Source organism: Carassius auratus, chromosome 5, assembly GCF_003368295.1.
Source record: "Carassius auratus strain Wakin chromosome 5, ASM336829v1, whole genome shotgun sequence".
Classification (NCBI taxonomy): domain Eukaryota; kingdom Metazoa; phylum Chordata; class Actinopteri; order Cypriniformes; family Cyprinidae; genus Carassius; species Carassius auratus.
In genome coordinates, this window is record NC_039247.1 from 32524142 (window position 1) to 32548294 (window position 24153).

The following is a 24153-nucleotide window of genomic DNA, read 5'->3' on the forward strand; positions in this document are numbered from 1 at the left end:
TGTTAAGTTTGCTAAGGCCCCCTTGTGGGCCTCGGTCCCTGGTTGAGAACACATGCTCAAAACTATTTGGAGGTTTCTGCAGAATCTGGCAGTACTGAATCCTGGCCATTGACACAGAACATTTCTGACTAATACAGTGTTAAAAGTGAATAAGATCAAATGTTGGCATTTCTAAATGACACAAAACACATAGATGATACCTTGAGTGTTGTTGGTGTCCTGTGATTGAGAGGTGAAACTGAACCCTGATGACCTGTGAAACAGCAAACAGCAGACTCTGCGTCTAAACCACATACTGGAGTCCGTATTTATATTCAAACAATATAAAGACATTAGACATGCTTAATATTTCAGTATATCAGAAATGCTGCTGAAGAGACACAAGAGCAAAGTTGTATAATAACATAGACTAGATCAGGATAACCACTCATAATCATCAATAAAAATCATGAAGACCTGTACTGAGATTAAGGGGATCCCTGTAATAATGTTTGGTTACTTACGGAGCAGTAAATGAAAAGCTCTTCGAGTTCTTCTCACTGATGGATGAAGAAGCTCCTGCATCAGGTTTAGCAGCTCCACCTGTAGCAACCCAAACACAAACCAGTTCATTACTACGATCAAATCCTTACTCCATAGATGCTGGAGAATAAACTAAGTAGTGCGGCCCTCATTTCATCTGTTTAGCATTTATTATTCTTATACTATACTATTTGTACATATGTGGGAACTCTGAGTCACACTCACCAAACACAAGACTAGCTGATGTAGTCTGGGCTGGACCTGCCAGCGGTGCTGGGACCTTTAACACACCTTGAAATGAATTCTGCAAGTAAAAACAATGGTTACACCACATGGCAGATGTTTGTTCACTCTGGAGACTTTGTGCTCGTGATCTGTAAGAGGAAATCATTGTTACTAACACTGAATTCTGATAAAAAGAAGTCTGACATTTCAATCAGCAGAAACTGTACTATTGTGACTGGTGTTTGGAGCAGCTCATGTGTGACTCACTTTATTGGCTTCCACCGTTGCCAGAACTTGCTGAACCATCTGAGCCGCAGGTGCTGGAACAGATGCGCTACACATAAAACAGAAACATGACAAGAGCTGAAACCATTTGTCTATACATTGTCAACAATAAAAAATTTGTCTACAAATATGTTTGGTTTCAAACAGTCATTTGATCTCATACAACCTAATGTAAGGGCCTGAAATAACATGTGTTTTGTCCAGTGTGCCACTTTAGCACAGGACTGTAATTAAATTCAGTAGAAGACACACATGGAGCTTATGAGAGTTTGAATGTAAACACAGTCGACCCAGGTGGTGCTGAGAGTGGCGTTTAGATGAATAAGTAAATATGTGCTGCACATTTTCCTCTCAATAACAAAACAGCAGATAAGAAAGCATCTGATCATTGCGATATTGATTTAAAGCCAGCAGCTATACAGGATTTAATAGGGCAGTCACTAATGATTATTTTAGAAATCGAGTAACTCGTTGATTATTCTTTTTTTTTGTGGTAATAAAAACTTAAGTGGACAATATACTTTAAAATGACTTAAAATACCTATATAATAGCAATTAGGCAATTATAATTGGTTCAAATAAGATATCAAAAGCAAATAATCACAAAACAGTACATAATGTAATAAAAGAATATACATTTAACTTATGTAAATTATGTATTGTATCAAATGGCTGCAGGATAGAGCCAACAGCTGGAGTTGGAGGTGGTCCATGTATGTCAATTATAACTGTTTGTGTGGAGCAGCATTTACTGTGAACAGAGCTGCTCTGAAAAGTGCATATTAAACCCACAGCTTATATATTTATTTAATTGAATCGCAGCCTTTGTGAATTCACAGTAGCATTATGCTTTAATATGATTTGTAAACAATTTTTATATATTGTGCATATTTTGAAATAACAATGATTTTCATGGATTCTCATCCTTAGTATGTGGCACTTAAATGGCAAAATCCCATTAATCAACAATGGCAAAATGTAATCAATGTTTTTTTTTATTTTTATAATCAAGTACTCAAATTTAATCAAGGAATCTTGGCAGCCTGGTCTGATTACCGGTTTTAAGGTGTACAGCAATTTGAAAATTTCATGGTTTCAAAACCACTAATATTAGCTGATTGGAAAAATGTTGCCTGGTCTGATGACTCTCGATTTTTGCTGCGACTTTCAGATGGTAGTGTCAGAATTTGGCGTAAAGAACATGAAAGCATGGATCTATCCTGCCTCGTCTCAATGGTTCAGTCTGGTGGTGGTGTAAGGGATATTTTCTTGGCACACTTTGGACCCCTTAGTACCAATTGGCCATCGTTTAAATGCCACAGCCTGCCTGAGTATTACTGCTGACCATGTCCATCCCTTTATGACCACCATGTACCCATCTTCTGATGGCTACCTCCAGCGGGATAATGCACCACGTCACAAAGCTTAAATCATCTCAGACTGGTTTCTGAACATGACAATGAGTTCACTTTACTCAAATGGCCTCCACAGTCACCAGATCTCAACCCAATAGAGCATCTTTGTGATGTGGTGGAACGGGAGATTTGCTTCTATAAGTCTGGCGAGTAAACAAAAAAAAAAACTTACTAGTGATTCTAGTGCCAATGGTGATTCAATTGCTAAGGTCTCTGTAGAGGGTTGTATATTGTATGGTCACCCTATTTAAGCATCACTTTCATGAGGGATTTCCATGAAGATCTATTGCTTCTGTGAGGCATATTTGAACTTTCTGTGTGAGGGCGCCCTCTGGCCATGAGTACGACAGGCATTACATGTGTTAAGCACACTGCACCTCTTACACCACCCTTTTCTCCAGTGTACAGGTGTTTTTTTTTTCCTACACAGCGAATACTTAAAAGGCTTATATTGTATATTAAAAGGCATATGCTCCTTTTTAATCATAATAGCATACAATTTTATAATAAAATCTTAGACCTTTCTAATGCATTATAGTTATAGGCCGTCTATTTTTTTTTTCTTCTAATTATTATTACATCATTATTTTTATTCTTAAACTATATTTTTTATTTTAAATAAACATGTTATTACAATAATACTTTTTATTTGATTTTTTTTTAGCAATTCTAATCATAACAATTATTAGTCATATTAATATTTAAATCTGGTGTTATTATAATTTTTTTTTTAATTAATACAATCAAAAATAAAAAACATTTTACATTTTAAAATCCCTTTTAGACTTCCCCTCCAAAATCGCACAGCTCTACATGCTGGTGTCTGAATGTGTGTTTTATACGCTCTAGCACACTTGCTTTTGGCTTGAAGGAACAGGGATAATGTGTGTGAAAAGCCCATATATATATAGATGAATGGCTTTGTGTTTAGGGATGCTGGGATGCATCTGAGAAACAGCCTGAGCATTTGAACAAAAGAGGTCTGATGTTCTGCGTTCACGTTTCTTTTTCCTTCACGTCTGAGCCGGTGAGCATGAAGCTCATACACAGCACAGGAAGTCCACATGGAAAGTGTCCTGCGGGCTGTTCAGGACAAATATCAGCCACCGTAGTGGCTTTTTCACGGTTCGGTTTGTTTCATGGTTTAAGAGTCACGGTTTTCGGTACAGTTCGGTATGTTCTATGTTTATGGAAAAACTATACTTTCTAATAAAAAAGAAGGAGGATATTATATCCAACTACAAGCAACAGCACAAATAAATACAATAGAGTAAAGATGCAAACAATAAACAGTGATTTTCAGTTTTTTTTTGTTTGTTTTTTTTTGTTGTAGGTGTAGAATTAGTTTTTAGGTACAGAAACTGAACAAAGTAATCAAATGTAAAACAGCATTGCATATTGGACTGTATAAATTAAAGATGATTCTTTATCAAATTTGCAAAGTACTTTTTAATCAGGTGCAGTGAGTGATTTCTTTGTTGTTGCTGTTCGATTAATATGAAGCCTGTCACTTTAAAGAGCCAGTAAGATGAAAATTCTAAGCTTCCTATCACTGTTTATAAGTCCTGTACATTAGGTTTAAATCCATCCAAGGTTAAAAAACATTGTCATTTTGTCAAAATATCATTTTAAAATTACCTCAATTCTCAGAGATCCCCAAACGGTTCGCACGAAGCTGTTCAAAAGATTCAGTTTCCTTAAACCCCACCTTTCGGTAGCGTACTGTGTTCTGATTGGTCAACTAACATAAGCAGTTTGGATTGGTTGTTCCGCACACACCTCCACAGTAAACTATGCGTTAGCATCTGTTTGGGGTGAATTATGTCTTATTCCTCTCATCGCGAAGCAAACAGTAAAATAAAAAAAACTTGAACAGTCTCGCTGCTTTTTCTTCTGTGTGTGTGTATTCAAGCCGCGCGCTTCAGTTTGAATCTGAATAGCACGTTCAGCGCGGGGGTGTGGTCACATTAGATATAACGAAGGGAGACATGTAAAACAGACATCGTTGTTCTAAATAAACCATCTTTTATGGCCAAACGCTTTGAAAATCCCGCTGTACTCGATTAGAAAAGCAGCCATCAGTGAATTTGGGATTTGTTGTACTGCTCTGGTATTGTGGTGAAAATGAATTTTAGCCATTGGTTCTTCTGATCTTCATTGTTTGGCAGTGAAAATAAAACACACTGTCTCCTCGACATGATGCTATCACACCAACCAGAGTGTCTGTGTGTGTGTGGGGGGGGTGGGGGGATGGGGCAGGTCAGAGTTCAGTTTCTCCCAACACGGTGGGCGGAGATTATTATGCAAAGTGTTCCTAGTGACGTACATAGAGATGGGCAAAAGTTTTGAAATCTATAACGACTCGTTTCAGCGATTCAGAGTCAACTCCTTACTTTAGAAGCCAATAACTTTATTGATCTTGTACTTTTTGGTTTAATTATTTGCACATAGTTTACACTGATGGACAGCTACATCATACACTGCAATACAGGTCATTTTTGATTTCCCATCTGTGTGGCTCTTTAAGAGAATGCAGTGATTCAGTGGCCTACGTTCAGCCGGCCATGTATGCTGTAAGATACTTACCAAAACGGGCATTTTTACATAATTTTTGTCAGAATTTGTCCATTTAAACACAATACTACAGAGAGAGCGTATTTTTGCGCGGGTTTGCGCGCTTCAGATGAGCGCACACAAAAATCTTCTCACTGCGTGTGCGAGCTCGCGTCCGCTGGCTCTTAAATGTGACACAGCTTAAATGAGTTTAGTTTAAATACATATTAACGTGTGCTGTTCAGGTCTCATCTGTGCACGCACGCTATCAGGACCCGGATGATGACGGAATAAATGACTGCTCATATTCCAGCATACTGCATTCGCATTGATCAAGAGCAGTGTTCGAACTATACCGTGTCCTTTGGGGGAGCCCACTTCTTTTTTTTTGGGGGGGGGGGGGGGGGGATGGTGGAGGTCGTGCACATGCGCATGCCTCAAATAAGGACTTACAACAGCTACAAGTGTATGCACTATTATACATTATCGACACGAGTGCCTCAAAAAAGGACATATAATGACTTACAAAGATACATAACAGCTACAATATGCACTATTATACTTTATCGACACAAATTGATAGGTCAGGAAGACAGCCTTGAATGATGTTGCGCTCTCCTCCGTTAATTTAGAATTCACCTCAATTACTTTATTTGCCAGAATCGCTTATCAGATTTGCTTAGTCAATGCCACTTCAATGGCCATCTTGTGTGCAATGCTGTCCCTGTATTTATATATAATTTTTCGCGACTGGTTCTGAGCATTAATCATTAATCCACTCCTCAGACAAGTGCGTGCCAGGTACCTTTTCAGACAGAAGAAGGTTTTTTGCGTCCTTACAGGTTGTAACGAGTGGAAAAAAATGTGGCCCCTTTAAGAGCTGCGCGCTCCCTGTAAAACGGTATGCACTCTGTATGATAACGTATACACGCGCGACTCGAATCCCCCATGTATGCGGGTAATCTCTGTTTGGAAATAATTTTGTTTTAATCTTGTTTGTTTTGTTTTGGTTACGCTGTGGACGGTGGAACATGGGACAGACAATTGCCCGAGTTCGATTGGAGAAATAAAACGCGAGTCGTTGTTAAATGTCAATCGCCTCCGTGAGTTTTGTCTGGCCTAATAACTTTGTGAGCTATCCATATTTTTCCCCCTCCTGACACAACGCGTTACAAAGTGATGCACCCCAAGCTTCCATCCTTAACACACAGCCATGTATATTGGCTCTTCCAGTCTCTCCACTGCTGGCTGTTCCAGTTTAACGCGAGAGAGGACTCGAAGCAAGAGGGGTTAGGATCCCAGAGATTACTTTTCTTCAGCTTCATGCGTTTTCACGGTGGGCTTGGCTTGAGGTTTACCAGTGCTTGCAGCAGGTGAATCAGTCGTGCGTTATCACTACACAATTTCTTAATAATACCAAAATTAATTGAACTACCTTGTTTTCTTTTTGCCCTGGCTATGATGCTATAACTGCATAATGGAAGGACTTTGCGCACGATAAATGGCCTCCAACGTTTATTTTTTTCTACGAACCTATGACATACTAACATGGAATTTGCAGCGCAGCACCCCCACACCTTGATGCTGTGACGTCTTTAATCTTTATTGAAGTTAATTAGGTTTTAATCGCCGTCATGCATGAATGAATAATATTTTTGCCATCATAATCACATTACAAAACTGAAATTGCACTTAAAAATATTCACATTGTCAGTATTTTTTGAGACCCCCCAAAATTTCAGATTTCTCGTTTTCAGGGGAGCCCATGTCTTATTAAGGGGAGCCGAGCTCCCCCTAGCTCCCCCGTAGTTCGCACTATGATCAAGAGTGAATGGTTTGTCCAGGGTTTTTTTTTTATTTTTATTTTTTCTCATACCTATTGTTGTAATGTCTGGGAACCCAGAATATACATCCATCAACAGAAACATATATTAGTTGAACCCAGTTTGTTTTACGTGCTATTTATAGCAAACCATATTTTCTGCTCTGTCAGATTTAAACTGAACCGCGGTCCCAAAATGTTCAAGGGTTTTTTCAGGGAACCGTGCCACCCCTAGTATCTATCTATACACAAGTAACTATCAGTGAAGGCATGAAGGCTCACTACAATTCAAGGACTATAACTATAATGATTAACTATCAAATTTTAATAATTGTTTTAATTCTATGATAATAGTTAAGGTCACATCACAGATACAACTATAACAACAGAGGAGCAATAATAATATAATTATTTCCAGAAAGATTTTTCTAGCTGATGAACGGTAAAAACATTGATAGCCAATCAGAATCAAGAAAGCGACTGCAGTTAATATGACTTCTTAGTTCACAGCACACAGGGTCAGGTTTAGAGTGTGATGCATTGTGACTTTGGCAGATGTATTTGATCATTGACATACTGCAGAAACAGGGTGACTACTGTGGTGGTCTGTGGCTCTGAACACAGCAGTGTTTGTGTGTGTGTGTGTGTGTGTGTGTGCACCTGTGTGCAGCCGCTGCCTCAGGCAGAGCAGTTTGAGTGTTAATAATACATGAGTCTGTGTTAAAGTTGCATGGGACATTCTGTCTTGTGCATTCACACACAGATGAGGCGTCTCCCTGCTCACATGTAACACAACACTTAGAAACACACAGACATAAGATATGCCTCCACTGAGCTCGGACAGCACTAGTCATGCTGTCAGCACAGGAAATGATGTCAAATCATGTCACTCACAGTGCTGACCACAAACTCTCACATCCTGCTGTGTGTCAGTGCACAACACTGGACAAAAAAAACACTACACACTTACAACGAGGGGTGGGTGATATGGCAAAAATATCATATCATAAAAAACTAGATTTTATCATGATTCTTTGTTATGTTGGTTTTAATATTTTGCAAGTTGTCTGAGCAGTAGAGCCAAATACTACTTAAAATAGTAATTTACCTATTTTAAAAACAAAGCCTTATTAGGTAACAAAATGTAAAATAAAAATGAATGGCAGACATTTAGGCCAAAGTGGGCAAAAAATAAATAAGGACAAAGATACAGATTACTATTACACATAATATACAAATAAAACAAACAAACAGTGCTTTATTTTTGAGGAACAGTAGGTGTATTTAGCAGTAACATTCAAGAAAGAGAATGAACACATAAAAATAAAAAAACTATATACACTTCACTGTATAAATTATACATTGATTCTAATTAAAGCAACTGTATTAAAGTTCTTCAGTCAAGAGCAGTGAGAGATTTTCTCTGTGTTTTGTTGTTTTATTAACGTTAAAGGGATAGTTCACCCCAAAATTAAAATGATATCATAATAATGTAAATGCTGAAAGAATGTTCATTTTTGGGTGAACTTTCCTTTTAATGACAAGTGGCAGCATGTTTAGTCTGCTGTCACTTTAAGACCTACATGCATCTAATATACAGGCATGCATCAGTTTCTCTGTTTACTTTCACTTTAGACATAACCAAGTGGGTTTTTATAGTAAACTTTGTGTTTTCAATACTATTAGTGCAATTAGATGTGTAACAATTGGCACATGTTGAGACGTGCTGCATTTGGTCTCGTGCTCTATCGCATACGTTGTCAGTGTTGTGCGCTTGCTTAGACCTTTGTTGTGCTAAACCGTAAAGTGCGTTCAAGCGCTAGCCAAGACAGTGTAAAGAAATACCCTTTGTGAGAAGCAGTTAAATCAGCGGGAGTTAAAAGCAGATCGTAAGTATTTATTTCTTGTCTCATTAGGGTTTAGTGCAGTTGTCGTTGCTAGGAAACACTTGTTTGTTTACGGTGTTGAGACGTGCTGCATTTGGTCTCGTGCTCTATCGCATACGTTGTCAGTGTTGTGCACTTGCTTAGACCTTTGTTGTGCTAAGCAGTAAAGTGCGTTCAGCTGAATTAAATTTCCGTTTTGTCGGGTATAAAAAAAAAAATTAGTATACCGCGGCAGCCCTCCTCCTCCGAAGAGTATAAAGACCATCGACTCTACCGTGCGACACCACCGGGCAGGGACACCGACAGGGAATATAAGTATTGTTTTGATTACCGTATTTTCCAGACTATAAGTCACACTTTTTTTCATACTTTGGCTGGTCCTGCGACTTATAGTCAGGTGTGACTTATCAAAATTAATTTGACATGAACCGAGAGAAATGTAGGCTGTCTCGCGGCTGTAGACGGAATTGTTTTTTCTTGGTTCTAAATAGTCCAGTGCGACTTATATATGGTTTTTTTTTCCTCGTCATGACGTATTTTTGGACTGATGCGACTTATACTCAGGTGCAACTTAAAGTCCGAAAAATACGGTAATCTCCTTTTCCCTTCTCCTTGTTTCATTTCTGTTTCTGTTGTATTTTGTTTATAACCAATTCTTACAATGTGTTTCCAGATCCCTACTATCACTACCACTCGCAAACCACACATCACACAATTTAGGCAGCACATTCCTAACAACCTGCGCAACCTTCCTATTCCATCTAATCTCCCTCAAATAATTTCTCCTGCAGTTGTATCTGCACTCACTCACATCATCAACACATCCCTCCACACTGGTGTTTTTCCCTTATCATTTAGACAGGCTCGTATAACTCCACAACTTAAGAAACTCACCCTCAACCCATCTATTTTAGAGAACTACAGACCAGTTTCCCTTCTTCCTTTCATTGCAAAAACACTTTAACGAGCTGTGTTTAACAAAGTCTCTACATTTCTCACACATAACAATCTCCTTGACAGCAACCAATCTGGCTTCAGAAGTGGACATTCAACTGAGACAGCCTCACTCTCAGTTGTTGAAGCTCTAAGACTAGCAAGAGCGGAATCCAAATCTTCAGTATTTATCCTGCTTGATCTGTCCGCTGCTTTTAACATGGTTAACCACCAGATCCTCCAATCAACCCTATTGGCAAATGGCATCTCAGGAACAACACTTAAATGGTTTGAGTCTTACCAGATAGGTCCTTCAAAGTTTCTTGGATTGATTGAGGTGTCCAAGTCACAACATCTAACCTACTGGGGTGCCTCAGGGCTCAGTTCTTGGACCACTTCTCTTCTCTGTCTTCATGGCATCATTAGGTTCTGTCATTCAGAAATATTGCCTTTCATACCACTGCTGTGCTGATGACACTCAACTCTACCTCTCATTCCATTCTGATAATCTGACGGTAGCTATTCGCATCTCTGCTTGTCTAAAAGGCATTTCTTACTTGATGATGGACCTTCAACACAACCTTGCCAAGACAGAACTGCTTGTGATTCCAGCATACCCATCGTTTCATCACAATTTCAACCATCATGTTAGGCACATCAACCATAACTCCTTCAAAAACAGCTAGAAGCCTTGGAGTTATGATTGATGATCAGCTGACTTTCTCGGACAACATTGCAAAAACTGTCAGATCCTGCAGATTTGCTTTATTCAACATCAAGAAGATCAAGCCCTTTCTTTCGGAACATGCTGCACAACTCCTTGTTCAAGCTCTTGTTCTGTCCAGGCTGGACTATTGCAATGCTCTCTTTGCAGGTCTTCCAGCCAGTTCTATCAAACCTTTACAATTAATTCAGAATGCGGCAGCAAGATACATTTTTAATGAGCCAAAAAGAAAACACATCACACCTCTGTTTATCAATCTGCACTGGCTTCCAATAGCTGCTTGCTTAAAATTCAAGGCATTGATGTTTGCCTACAAAACTACCACAAGCTCTGCACCCATTTACCTAAATTTGTTACTTCAAACTTAACGTTGCTTGATTGTGCCATCCCAAAGAAGCACAAAGTCACTTTTAGGGACTTTTAAATTAAATGTTCCCTCTTGGTGGAATGACCTCCCCAACTTAATCCGAGCAGCTGAGTCCTTAGCCATCTTCAAGAATCGGCTTAAAACCCATCTCTTCCATCTTTATTTGGCCCTCTAACTTTAACACTCATTATTCTAATTCTATTCTTTAAAAAAATCTAACTACCTTTTTAATCTTTTTGTATTCTATTTTCTAAAGTTTCATAAAAAAACAACAACCTGCAAACAAAAAAACAAATAAATGCAATAGAATAAAGAGAGCTATGAAACTAAGTTTTTCAGGTTAAGTAAGTTTTTATTAAGGTAAGAAATACAACAGAAATTAAAGTAATCAATTTTTGTAATTTTTTTAATAAAAAGGTGATTTGTGTAGTCTTCATTATAAAAAATAAATACAAATTAACGCTCACCATTAAAGTTATAAAACTTATTCAGTCAAGAGCAGAATGTGATTTTCTTTTCTTTTGTTCTTTGATTAACATGAGAGACATCAGCAGGAATATTGGATTTAAGAGTTCATCCACGTACCCAATATACTGTTACACAACATGTGTTCCCTTTCTCAACTATTTACCGTTCCAAAAACGGGATACTTGCCTAGACTGGTATTTTGACTTAATTTTCTATGTATTTGAACGTTTTAGTGCAAATGCCACTCATTTTGGTATTTAAGGCACACAATTTAAGGATTTTTGCTACTGGCCCAGATGGGCTAATTGCCCTGCTAACATTTTCACTGGCTCTGCCACAAAAAAATACAATAGTTTCCATTAACATTGTTTTAGATATGATCACATATTCTAATAAATAAGCTTATATGACAGCAATATTTAAGATACCAGTTCGATTTTACAATTCTCTATTTCAATTACAATACCACAGCAAAAATAAACAAATGTAAAGTTTGAACATTATTAAAGACAAGTGACAGCCACTAAATAAAAACAAATGAACAAATTACAAGCAATAGCACAATTAAATAAAGATCTATGGCACAAAGATGAATGAAATTATGCTTTAGGTTAGGTTTGTAGTGTGTTCAGGTACAGAAATCGAAAAATCACACTTAAAATAACATTTGCATATTCTTTACTCTGTTGACCCTTGATTTTTCATAACCATTTGAAATTAGAATCAGCCACTGCATTTAAATCATGAATTGATACAAAAACAATACATGTGTAATGTTTGATTTTTTTTAGACCGTATCATTTTGAAATCTGAAGCAAAAAGAGTGTGGTCTGACTTAGAAGTAAAAGGTATGAAAAGTTGTCAGCAGAAAACTCCATCAGACGTGTAATCTGGGTTATATGAAGAGACAGGAGATGGAGTATTCTGACGATGACTTTTCATTCCTTTCTGGATCTTGACACGGATATTTACTTGTCGGTCTATGGGACAGTCTCAAGCCTCCAGGTTTTCATCCAAAACATCTTTTAAATTGTGTTCTGAAGATGAACAGAGCCTTTACGGGTCTGGAACAGCATTAATGACAAGATTTTCATTTTAGGGTGGAATGTCCCTTTAATTATCCTCATGCAATGTGTGTGTAGGTCTGACATTATCCTCCACAATGTCATCGCTCGTGGCCAGCGCACTCTTAAGCATTTATGATGACAATATGTGAAATCTTGTATTTTTGTTATCATTATGGCCATCTGAGTTATTTGTGATGGCTCGTCACTATATCAAAACTGACCGCCACAAATAGATTTTCAAAAAGGCTTAGACTTCGTTGAATAAAATTAGTGCTTCATGTTTCAAAGTTAAATGCAGCGCGGGTGTTTTTTTTAACCCAGTGAAAAACCCATATCGGTCAACCTCTAGTTACGCTCTAAACACAGCAGCGCCAAGCGTATTAACATTAATTTAAATGGAACATACAGAGACAGAATTAATTGAAAATGCCATTTATGAAAACAGTCATTTCCATTCCCCTCAGAAACACAATCATATAAAATTCTATGTTTTGATTTTCTTCCTATATTTTGCACATCGTGAACAGTGATCTTGCTCTCACTGCTACAGTATTTTCTCCTGTTTGTGTCAGACTTCGTAATCTCTGGCCTTTGTTAGCTGATGTTTACAGACTAATTCTGTTTTTAAAATAACCACATCACTTGCAGCCCTTAAATGGCACTTTACTGTCATTATAGAGAATCAATGCACATGGGAAGGGAATGAATGAAGTGTGTTTGGCTCGAGATAATAAATAAATAAATAAATACACGTGTGTATATGTATATGTGTGTGTGTTTAAAGAAATACAGCTGAAAGATCATTACAATAAACAATCCTGAGAGCTTGTGGTGTGAACTGCTCCATTGTTTTGAAGCGTTGCTCGCTTTATTTAAGGTGCTGCCACTGCCATAATGTCTCGCGAGGTTCAAGCTGAGGCTTGGACCACACTCCGCCATTTGAAAATGCATGGCTGATGTTATAGTTACTGTTAACATCAACAACTATAGCTGTAATAACTATTACAAAAATATAAAGAACTAAAACGTTAACAATATTTGAAGTAACTATAATGCAATTGGTTATAATAATGTTAATGACAACTATAACTATTAATAAATATATCAGTAAGTTAACTATAAAAATAACTATAACATTAATAATACTGACGACTATAGCAATAACTAAAACAGCAAACAGTAATGTGCTGTGTTCTGTGATGGACAGATTTGTGTGGTCATGTGACCATCCAGTCCAGCAAATGTGAAATGTTATTTTATGAATATTCAAAGCTATTCTAGCTTTAATCTTTTAATGTGCGCTTCTGCAGTTAAATGAGAGCTGCTGTTGGTCACATAGGTCAACACAAGAGTCCAGCTGCTGTTGTTCATCATGCACCGCTGCAGATAAGAGGGTCTGAGCGTGCTCACATTTGTGGTCTAAATGCACCCCTGAGGGCAGATGAGCTCATGTGAAAGGATAAAACGGGACACTGTACACATGAATAGCCCATAATAAATACAAACCCTGATGTCTGCCTCATTTTAGACCCAGAGAAAGAGGATTTCTCACACACACACACACACACACACACACAAGCAGTCAGCACGACAAATGAACATTAGATTTGTTAGATTACATGCTTATGCTGTGCATAATAAGCGTGTGTGATTTGTGGTGTGAGCTCTGTGTCATAGTGAATGAACTATCACAGTTATACAAACACAAAAACAACCCAGAATAATGCATATTGCATGCATTTTCAATCAGTACTTACGCAGCGCTTCCAGCGGCGCTTTAGTCAGTGTGAAAAAATCATACAAACAGCCCATAATTCCCCTGCCGTGGTTGCAGTGTTAAGGTCTCTTACCTGATGATGGTGGACACAGGTATTGGCAGACCTTTATCCTTCAGTTCCTGTACGTTTACCACCTGAGGAACCATCTTGAGTGTAGACTCTGTTAGAGATGCTCCTGAAGAAAATGACAGACATACTATAACAAACAAATGAATAATTGTGCGTAGCCCACAGCAGCAGATACATTTTCATGAAGGGATATTCTGACATTAAATTTGCTCATCAGATTTACATTTACATTCAGTAAAAACTTTTATCCAAAGTGACTTACAAATGGGGACAATGGAAGTAATCAAAATCAACAAAAGAGCAATGATATGCAAGTGAAAAAAGAAAAGATAGAATACAAAAGAGTAGAGAAGCTAGTGTTAGTTTCTTTCTTAAAAAACAAAACAAAAAAAAAACAAACAAACAATGTGTTAGTAAATAAACAGAGTGCACATCTAAAAGAGTATAATTACTTTATTATTATCTTTTTTTAGTAGAATTAGAATAGAGTGTGCTAAGGTTAGAGCATCAAATAAAGATGGAAGAAATGCGTTTTTAGCCGATTCTTGAAGATGGTCGGATTGAGTTGGGTAGGTCATTCCATCATGAGGGAACAATCAATTTAAAAGTCTGTGAAAGTGATTTTGTGCTTCTTTGGGATGGCACAAATAAAGTGATGTTCACTTGTAGCCAGCTTCTAGAGGGCACATAAATCTGAAGTAATGAATTAAGGTAAAGGGGTGCAGAGTCAGTAGTGGTTTTTTAGGCAAACATTAGCGTCTTGAATTTTATACGAGCAGCTAGGCAAGTGCAAAATGGTAAAGAGAGGTGTGGCATGCATCCTTTTTGGCTTGTTTAAAATGAATCTTGCTGCCGCGTTCTGGATTAATTGTAAAGTTTTGATAGAACTGGCTGGAAGACCTGCCAAGAGAACATTGCAATTATTCAGCCTACACAGAATAAGAGCTTGAACAAGGAGTTGTGAAGCAAGTTCCGAAAGAAAGGACCTGATCTTTTTTGATGTTGAATAAACCAAATCTGCAGGACCAGGCAGTTTTAGCAATTTGGTTTGAGAAAGTCAGCTGATCATCAATCATAACTCCAAGGCTTCTGTCTGTTTTTGAAGGAGTTATGGTTGATTTGCCTAACTGGATTGTGAAATTGTGATGAAATGATGGGTTTGATGGAACCAAAAGCAGTTCTGTCTTGGCAAGGTTGAGTTGAAGGTGATGATCATTCATCCAGCAAGAAATGCCAAGCTACACAGACAAGCTGAGATGCGAGCAGCTATCGTCGGATCATCAGGATGGAATGAGAGTTAAGTGTCATCAGCATAGCAGTGATATGAAAAGCCATGTTTCTCAATGACAGAACCTAGTGATGCCATGTAGACAGAAAGAGAAGTGGTCCATAAACAGAGCCCTGAGGCACCCCAGTAGTTAGATGTCGCGACTTGGACACCTCACCTTTCCAAGACACCTTGAAGAACCTATCCAAAAGAGAAGACTCAAACCACTGGAGTTCGGTTCCTGAGATGCCCTATGTCAATAGGGCTGACAGAAGGATCTGGTGGTTATACGTGTCAAAAGCAGCGGACAGATCCAGCAATATATGTATTAAAGGTTTGGAATCTGCTCTTGCCAGTCTTAGGGCTTCAACAACTGAGAGCAAGGCAATCTCGGTTGAATGTCCACTTCTGAAACCAGACTGGTTGCTGTCGAGGAGGTTCTGTGTGAGAAAGCCAGAGACTTGGTTGAACACAGCTTGTTCAAGTGTTTTTGCAATGGAAAAACACACTAAGGATTAATGAGCTCCTGGATTAATGAATATTAATAAGGGTTTTGTGCATTTGCTCAAACTGATTTACAATAATCGAAACATGGACAATAATAGGTGAGCGCCAACCAATGAGATTGCTGTTTGCGCATTTGCTCCGCCCACTACTGGAAATCCTGGCAGTTCTTAAAAGCTGAAGGATTCCAAAAGAATGTTGTTATTTTGACAGGAAAATATAACAATACACTAGAGCAGTGGTTTTCAACCTGTGAGCCGCGCCCCCTTAGTGGGTCGCCAATTACTATTAAAATTAATAATAATATCGTTAATATATGTAAAAATGTCTAAGTCATAACATAATTACATAATTTCATAATATACTGTCTACCCTGCTGAGCTCTGCCTGGATCTGGTTTTCCCGTTTCACACACTGTCTGTGATGCGCCTTTTTCCCAAGCCCATGTTAACAGATCAGAGCGTTCACACTGCACGTGGTAAAAGGTTAGAAATAAAAACGTGCGAAAATAATTGATATCTAGCACATGAGCATAGAGACAGTTGTGAGTGCACAAGACGCAGTTTGAGTGAGGAGACACGTTTTAAGTTCTTGCACTCTCCCCGGGCGAGAACAGCATGTATCTGAGCAAGCACGTCTGGTTTTGTGACAGAGCAAAGGAAATCTGCGTGCAAACAGAGAGATTCGCGCTCGTGCATTATTTTAATGTGCTTTCGCGTTACATTAATGTGCTCTCGCTGCTGCTTCTGCACCGCTTACACATACTGTACACAATGCAGACGGAGTAACCTACATGTGAACCTGTATAATGTATAACAAATTTATTTCAACAACTGAGGCACTGCTACAATTAATGAGATCTATGAACAAATGCATGTCAAAAAAGAAAAAAAAGTCCCTGGACACAGGATTTATTTATTTATATTTTTTGCCATAAGTCTAGAAATTTTGTTACACCTTTAGGCTACTGTAGTGATTATTTTGACTTATGTCTGTTGTAGAGACGTTACAACTTTTTGATAAAGCTCTAATTGGTTTTCTTTTGGCAATATGTTTCAAATTCATCCTGAATATATTTATGACTGTAAAGCAGTAGTTCCCAAAGTGGGGGTCGCGGAGTGGGGAGCGGGGGGTTGCGAGATGATTTAAAGAAACTTTATTTTTTATTTTTATGTTTTTATTTTTTTATATGTTAATGCGAGATGGTGAAAAAAAAGTCCGAAATACACATTTAGGTCTTTATTTTATTACACTTAGTCTGTTTGCGTCTGTAGATTTCGCGTAAATTCAACAAAAGTTAACGTTGTAAATCATCCTGCCGATCCGCGATCTCTGTCTGCTCCCTTTCATCAGAGGCACGGCTGGAAAGCTCTCTCTTCACTGTAAAATGCTGTCAGATCCAAATATGGTCATTTCCCTTTTATCAGCAACCAATCGCGAAAGTAAAAGGGCTGAATGCGCAATCTCATTGGCTGATGATAAATCTTTAAAGCCTGTTTTCTCAAAATGACCTTTCTGGGTCGCGGCTCGTCAGCAATCTAATATTGGGGGTCACGGTCTGAAAAGTTTGGGAACCCCTGCTGTAAAGCATATGTGTGAGTCAAAATTGTGATTAAAATCGAAATCGCAAAAAAGGTTTTTTTTGTCCGTTTCGCACAGCCCTAGTTCATTCAATAAATACAGTTAACAATCTAGCTTCGGAGTACTAAGTTATTAACCCAACAATAGTTAGTTAATTCTTTTGCAGTGGGATGCGCAAACATAATGGTTTTGTTTGTGCGGGCCGCGAGCTGAAAAAGGTTGAGAACCACTGCACTAGAGTTTACGGTACGTCAAATTCAGGTGCGTTGCACATCCATTCAGATGAATTGAAAAACGATCATCTTACACGGGCTCGGGTCGGGCTCGGTCTTGCGCTCCGGTTTGCGAGTTAAACGATGTGATGTGTTTTGATTAGCACGAGAAAGATGCGAAAATGGATGCTGAGTAGGTGTAACGGAGGCTTGCCTCTGGTGATTATGTTTTGGTTGCACCAGCAACTAAAGCAAAGTCTGAAGTGTGGAAAACTTTTGGCCATGTTTATAATGAGAATAATGAGTGAATAATGACGCACCATCAGTGAGTGTAGGAACATGCTGAAGCCATCTACAGTGGATTCAATAATTTTCCAAAAACATGTAGGCTTCGCCTAATCGCTGTGATTAATAAAGTTTTTTAAAATGAAAACGAAATATTCATGGAGTCTTAAATGCATAATGTGGACAGAGTATATACGCTAATGTTGGCATTATTCTTTTATTAAATGTCAGCTGCTAGTGGCAAAGCAAATCCGGAGCCTTTATCTTAATTTTGTTATTGCCAAATACCATCTTAATTTAAAATTTATCTTAATTTAATTTGTTAAAAAAAGACTCGTTTTTATTGGTGCGTTGGTCTATTTATAGGCTAAAGGAGCCTATGTCTATTTAGAGTGCTGAGATGTCATAGAGGACTTATTTTATTTCTTTATTCCAACTTCCAAGTGGTGTAGTCTACGTTAGTTATTAATAAATTATGTTAAAACATGAATAAATGACTAATTTTTGACAAAGTCAAAAGAGCTGTGTGTGTGTGTGCACATTTGAATAATGTCGGGCTGTAAACGGGTTCGGGCTTTTAAAAAACTGTCAATCAAAATGTACTTGTCGGGCTCGGGTCCTGTTGGGCCTAACTTTTAATACCCGATTACAGCTCTAATACGGCCCCTAGTTAAGTGGGCCTGTACTCCAATGGGACATTGAAGGCCAAAGGAAACTATCCATCTAGAGAGTCTTTGCTTTGTGACCGGTAGCCCTTTGGTGCAGTTTATGAAGCAGACAAAGAGTTGCTCTGACTGCCTATAGGTGGTGGAATGCTCAATACAGATTTTCATAGCTCTGACTGGGCAGAGCAGAGATAACTCACTGTCCTATTCAGAGGGAAAAAGCGCAAAGAGCGTAATGATCTGTGCTCTGAACGGAGTGGAGAGCACTTTAGGTATGCAACTGTGCCTTTGTTTCAGGACAGAGCTATAAGCAGGGCAGTCTTCAGCGATCGTGGCCGAATGCAGGCAGACTGTAGTGGCTTGAGGGCAGGGCCCTTCAGGGCCCACAGCACGGTGGGCAAATCCCATGAAAGGATGGTAGAGAGATGAGGTGGATTCAGCCTTCTAGCACCCCTTAGAAAGCAGATGACTGCGCTGTGTCTGCCCACCCATTGGCCCTCGAAAGGGGCACGAGAAGCTGCTATGGCCGCCACATAGACTTTGACCGTGGATGTTGAGTGTCTTTTATCCAGCACCTTTTTCCTAAAATGACAACACCGGTCTAATCGGAAGTCTGATGGTCTGTGCTGTGATTTAGACACCAATTAGAGAAAATAAAGACCACTTTAAGGCATAGAAGCATCCCGTAGACTGGGCTCTAGCCTCCGAAATTGTGTTTAGAACTCACTCTGGGAGGCTGGAAGGCTCCTGTTGAGCAGCCAGAGGTTCAGGGCCCATAGATCATGCCATATCGTCCTGTTCACCTGAGAGAGGATATTCCGTCTCAGTGTAACAGGCCAAGGGTACGCTATCAACAGTTCAGTTAGCTCTGATAACCATGGTTGTTTCTTCCAGAGGGGGGCCACCAGGAGAACCTTGTGTTTCTGTTCCCTTACTCACCTGATTACCTGTGGTATCAGTGCAATCGGGAGAAAAGCATAAAGGAGGAGGTTGGGCTAATTGTAGACAAACGCATCCTTTGATTTTGAGAAATAAATTGGGAAGTTAGAGTTGCCTTCTGAGGTGAAGAGGTCTACCTCAGCCTTGCTGAAGATCTCCCAGATTATCTGAACCATCTGCGGCTGGAGCGTTCACTCCACTGAGGGGACATTGCTCCTTGATAACATGTCTGCTCCTTGGTTTAATATGCCCGGTATATGTGCTGCTCTCAGCGAGTGTAGGTTGAGCTGAGCCCATTCCAGGAGGCGCTCTATGAGAGTGAAGAGATGCTTGGAGGAGAGACCTCCATGGTGATTCATGTAGGACACAAGAGACATAATCAACATAATGCTAGCATCTCCAGGCAGCTGATATGGAATCCTCTTCCCACCTCTTTCAAAGGGCGAGCGGAAACGATCTTGAAAGAGGTCGTCTGTCTCCGTATAGCCAGAGCTAATCTGGCGCGACTACAGCTTTCATTTGGGCCAAATTGAAAATTGTTCCCAGTAACAGTATTCGTTGGCTGGAGAACAAACTTTTGGCAAAATTGACCCTGAGTCCCAGGCACTCCAGGTTGCTTTGAAGGAGGGTCCTGTGCAATATTAATTCTGCCTCTGACTGGGCCAGAAAGAACCAGTTGTTGAAGTAATTATGAATGCAGATTCCCATCTGTCTCAGAGGGGAGAAAGTCGCGTCCATGTACTTTGTAAAAGTGCGGGAGGCCAGAAAGTATGCATCCAACTAAAAGAACCAGTCTCAAGTGAATTTGCGCAAGGATCTGTGTTTCAGTGTAGTCATCCTGAATGACCTTTTCATGAGGGTGTGATTCAGGTGTATGAGATCGAGGATGGGCCGGAGGCCACCATCTGTTTTTGGGGACTAGGAAGTAGCAGCTGCAAATTGGAGTGAATAAGCCCATTTTATTGTCTCCAACACCCAGTTTGGCACTAGAAGATGAAATTTACTTTCCCTGAACATGCTTTTAGAAAATGCCTCACTAGACTTTAATTCTCTCACAGCAGTGCAGTCAGCCCCTGTGCGCACTGCCTCAGCGTGGCCCAGACGAATCCATTTTGAAGTAATCAGTGATAATCAGTGACAGGATTCTCTTTTAATCTGCCTAAAAAAGATCAAACTGCTCATTATAAGAGGAGTTTTGATGATCTTTATGTGTAAACACTGGCAGATCAAAAATGCTGCAAGCATTCTATCAAATGTTCTTTATTCAAGAAGGCGAGCCACAAGCAAAGCAGAGCAAGACATGGTACACTAAGAAGATCCCGTTAAATCAAAAGGTTGTTTTGTGATCCAGACATCACTAGATGAGACAAAACCGATAAAACCCATTACAGATTATGATGATGTATACTGTCTTTATACATCACAACAGATGCAATTTTTGCTCTGGGAATTTTGATGGAGAAGTATAGGGATGGTCAGAGGGAGATGCACTGTGTGTTTGTAGACTTGGAGAAAGCGTATGACAGGGTGCCAAGAGAAGAGCTGTGGTACTGTATGAGGAAGTCAGGAGTGGCAGAGAAGTATGTCAGAGTGGTGCAGGACATGTATGAGAGGAGCAGGACAGTGGTGAAGTGTGCTGTAGGTAAGACAGAGGAGTTCAAAGTGGAGGTGGGACTGCATCAGGGATCGGCTCTGAGCTCCTTCCTGTTTGCTATAGTGATGGACCAGTTGTCAAAGGAGGTCAGACAGGAGTCTCCTTGGACAATGATGTTTGCAGATGACATTGTGATCTGGAGAGGTGGAGGTTTGCGCTGGAGAGAAGAGGCATGAAAGTCAGTCGTAGTAAGACTGAGTACATGTGTGTGAATGAAAGGGAGGGAAGTGGAACAGTAAGTTTACAGGGTGTAGAGGAGAAGAAGGTAAAGGAATTTAAGTACTTGGGGTCAACAGTCCAGAGTAATGGAGAGTGTGCGAAAGAGGTAAAGAAGCGAGTCCAGGCAGGTTGCAATGGGTGGAGAAAGATGTCGGGAGTTCTGTATGATAGGAAAATATCAGCGAGAAATCAAGGGGAAGGTGTACAGGACAGTGGTGAGACCAGCTATGCTGTATGGTTTAGAGACAGTGGCACTGAGGAAGAGACAGGAATCAGAGCAAGAGGTAGCAGAGCTGGAAATGTTGGGGTTCTCTTTGGGAGTGACAAGATTGGACAGGATTAGGAACGAGTACATCAGAGGGACAGCTCATGTTGGACGTTTGGGGGACAAAGTTAGGGAGGCCAGATTAAGATGGTTTGGACATGTTCAGAGGAGGGAGAGTGAGTATATTGGTAGGAGAATGTTGGACATGGAGCTGCCAGGCAGGAGGCAAAGAGGAAGACCAAAGAGGAGGTAAATACATGGAATTAATGAGGATTTAAAGCTAGTGGGTGCAAGTGTGGAGGATGCAGAAATAGGGATAGGTGGATAGAGATGATTCGCTGTGGCGACCCCTGAAGGGAAAAGCCGCAAGAAGAAGAAGATACTGTCTTTTTACACATTGCGTTACGCATTGCAATGCGAAAACATAAAACCATGTGTGCATTTGTGATCTGAGAAACCTACTCTACTCTGCTCAAAACTTGCGTTTGAATCATCATTGGCAAATTATTTAAATATAAATAACGTAATTACAGGTTGTGAGATAAGAGTGCCAAGACTGTCCTTGCAAAGTTTGAACCGGCCAACTTTATAGAAACAGCCATTGTGCCACAGATGCATTGCAGGCTACTGGTTCAGGAAACAGTCCTCATCCTCCATAAAATGTGCAGCACACTGTTCTGGAATGGTGTTGAAATACATCTTAACCACTGATTTCTAGTTGTGTCCTCTCTTGGAATGCCAAACAAGTAGTTTCGCTTTTACAACGAAACAAACAGCAACTCCAAGACATGGAACCAGCAGCAACAGCGAGAATAAAAGTGCTAGAAATAAGCTCTTTCAGAATTGATGGAAGCTGTCAGGGGAAAAGGACTAGTAGAACTAGCGATTGACCGATATAGTTTTATTTTTTATTTTTTTAAATTACCAGTACCAATTATTTGCATGTTTATGTGCCCGATAACTGATATGCAGAACGGGTATTTAAGAGGTTTTTCCTCTTTTCAATCATCTTTTTTTTTTTTAAGTGTTGAAAATTAGTCTTTCATGTTAAATCTTTATATTAGCACAATAAAAACATTATTTATAAAAAACAGCAACAACACTAATATTAACAATAAGCTAAATTAATGTAGAATGTCTAATGTTTTCAAATGGAGAAAATAAAGGACAGGAGTCATATCAATTTTATTTTAAACTAACATTTTAGGATATTTATAAGCTGTTTAATAGCTAAAGTCAAGAATAATTCACTGGATAATGTTAATTCACTGAATAATATTCTCTGTAATATTGGAAAAAACATTGTGTTTTGTTCCATTTCTCAACTGGAATGTTACACAAAATTATTAATAATATTTTGTCGTTCTAAATTATGAAATGCCTGCTGACAGCACGGTTTATCTATACAGTTACACAGAACTATACTCAAACTGTGAGTATACTCGTGGTGATAAATAATTTCCAAAGAGTTGTATTTATTTAGATGTTTATTATCAAAATAATGGTTATATAGTACATGTGGATACAATTTAGGGTGTTTTAAACAAGTGAATCTTGTTAAAAGTTACATGCAGTGGTCGTGCTGGAGCATTTCCTGAGCATCAACCACATCAACCCGTTGAGTGAATAGCAATATGAAAGCATCTTCACAAGACTAATGATGGAGAGAATTTACAACAGAGAGAGAATTTAATTTAGCATTTTTTTTTTCCAACATGCGCTAATTCATGGCTGTATTATTTAATTTGTGCAAAGTTATGTCTTTATTGGGAGGGGATCTTGACGGATTATCTGTGTGACTCTGACTTCACGAGACTAACAAGGAGCATAGAAATAGAGAACAGAGAAATAATTAAATTCAGTGCTTTTACTTTTAACATGCGCTCATTTATGGCTGCATATTAATTCAGGCAAAGTTACGTCTTTATTGGGACAGGACTCGATGGATTATTTACATGACTCCATGAGCTGGTCTCTCTTTCTTAGAGCCAAGCTGCATAAACTACATATCAGGCATTTATGTAATGCATCTAATTGATGTATAACTGTCTGTTATGCTAAATTAAGTTCACTAACAACAACAAATCAAGTACTTAGATGCCGTTGTTGTAGTCTCGTCTCCCCTCAGACGCGCTGCAATTGCAATCCTGAGCTCGATTCTCAAAACATCCACAAGATGGCGGCATTTATCAGTGAATCTGATATTACAAAACCAATATCCAATAATGCTAAAATGCTTAAATATCAGTGAAAGTATCAATAAATCGATATATCGGTCAATCTCCAACTAGAACTGCTGTGTCGCTGTAGCGGAGGAGTAGCAGTTCAGCTCTGCTGAGAGGTGAGCAATTTTGGATCAGCAAAGAAACATATTCAACGCTGAAGGAGAAGAAATCAGAGAATCCTGTGGCGAATGCCCGCTTATATAGCCAGAACGCCCCACCCATT

General features: G+C 39.1%; 1 protein-coding gene across 4 annotated transcripts in view; it reads right to left on the reverse strand.

Moving 5' to 3' along the window:
• LOC113086616 (nuclear pore complex protein Nup214-like) overlaps positions 1–24153 on the reverse strand; it is a 71485-nt gene that overhangs the window by 26728 nt on the left and 20604 nt on the right. For all 4 annotated transcript variants that reach the window (XM_026255468.1, XM_026255472.1, XM_026255466.1 and 1 more), the window contains exons 24-28: positions 14118–14220; positions 1015–1081; positions 748–826; positions 504–582; positions 201–253 (exon numbers count right to left, since the gene is read on the reverse strand). In XM_026255468.1, the coding sequence (XP_026111253.1) occupies positions 201–253; positions 504–582; positions 748–826; positions 1015–1081; positions 14118–14220 (381 nt within the window). The remainder of the gene's footprint in view (positions 1–200; positions 254–503; positions 583–747; positions 827–1014; positions 1082–14117; positions 14221–24153) is intronic.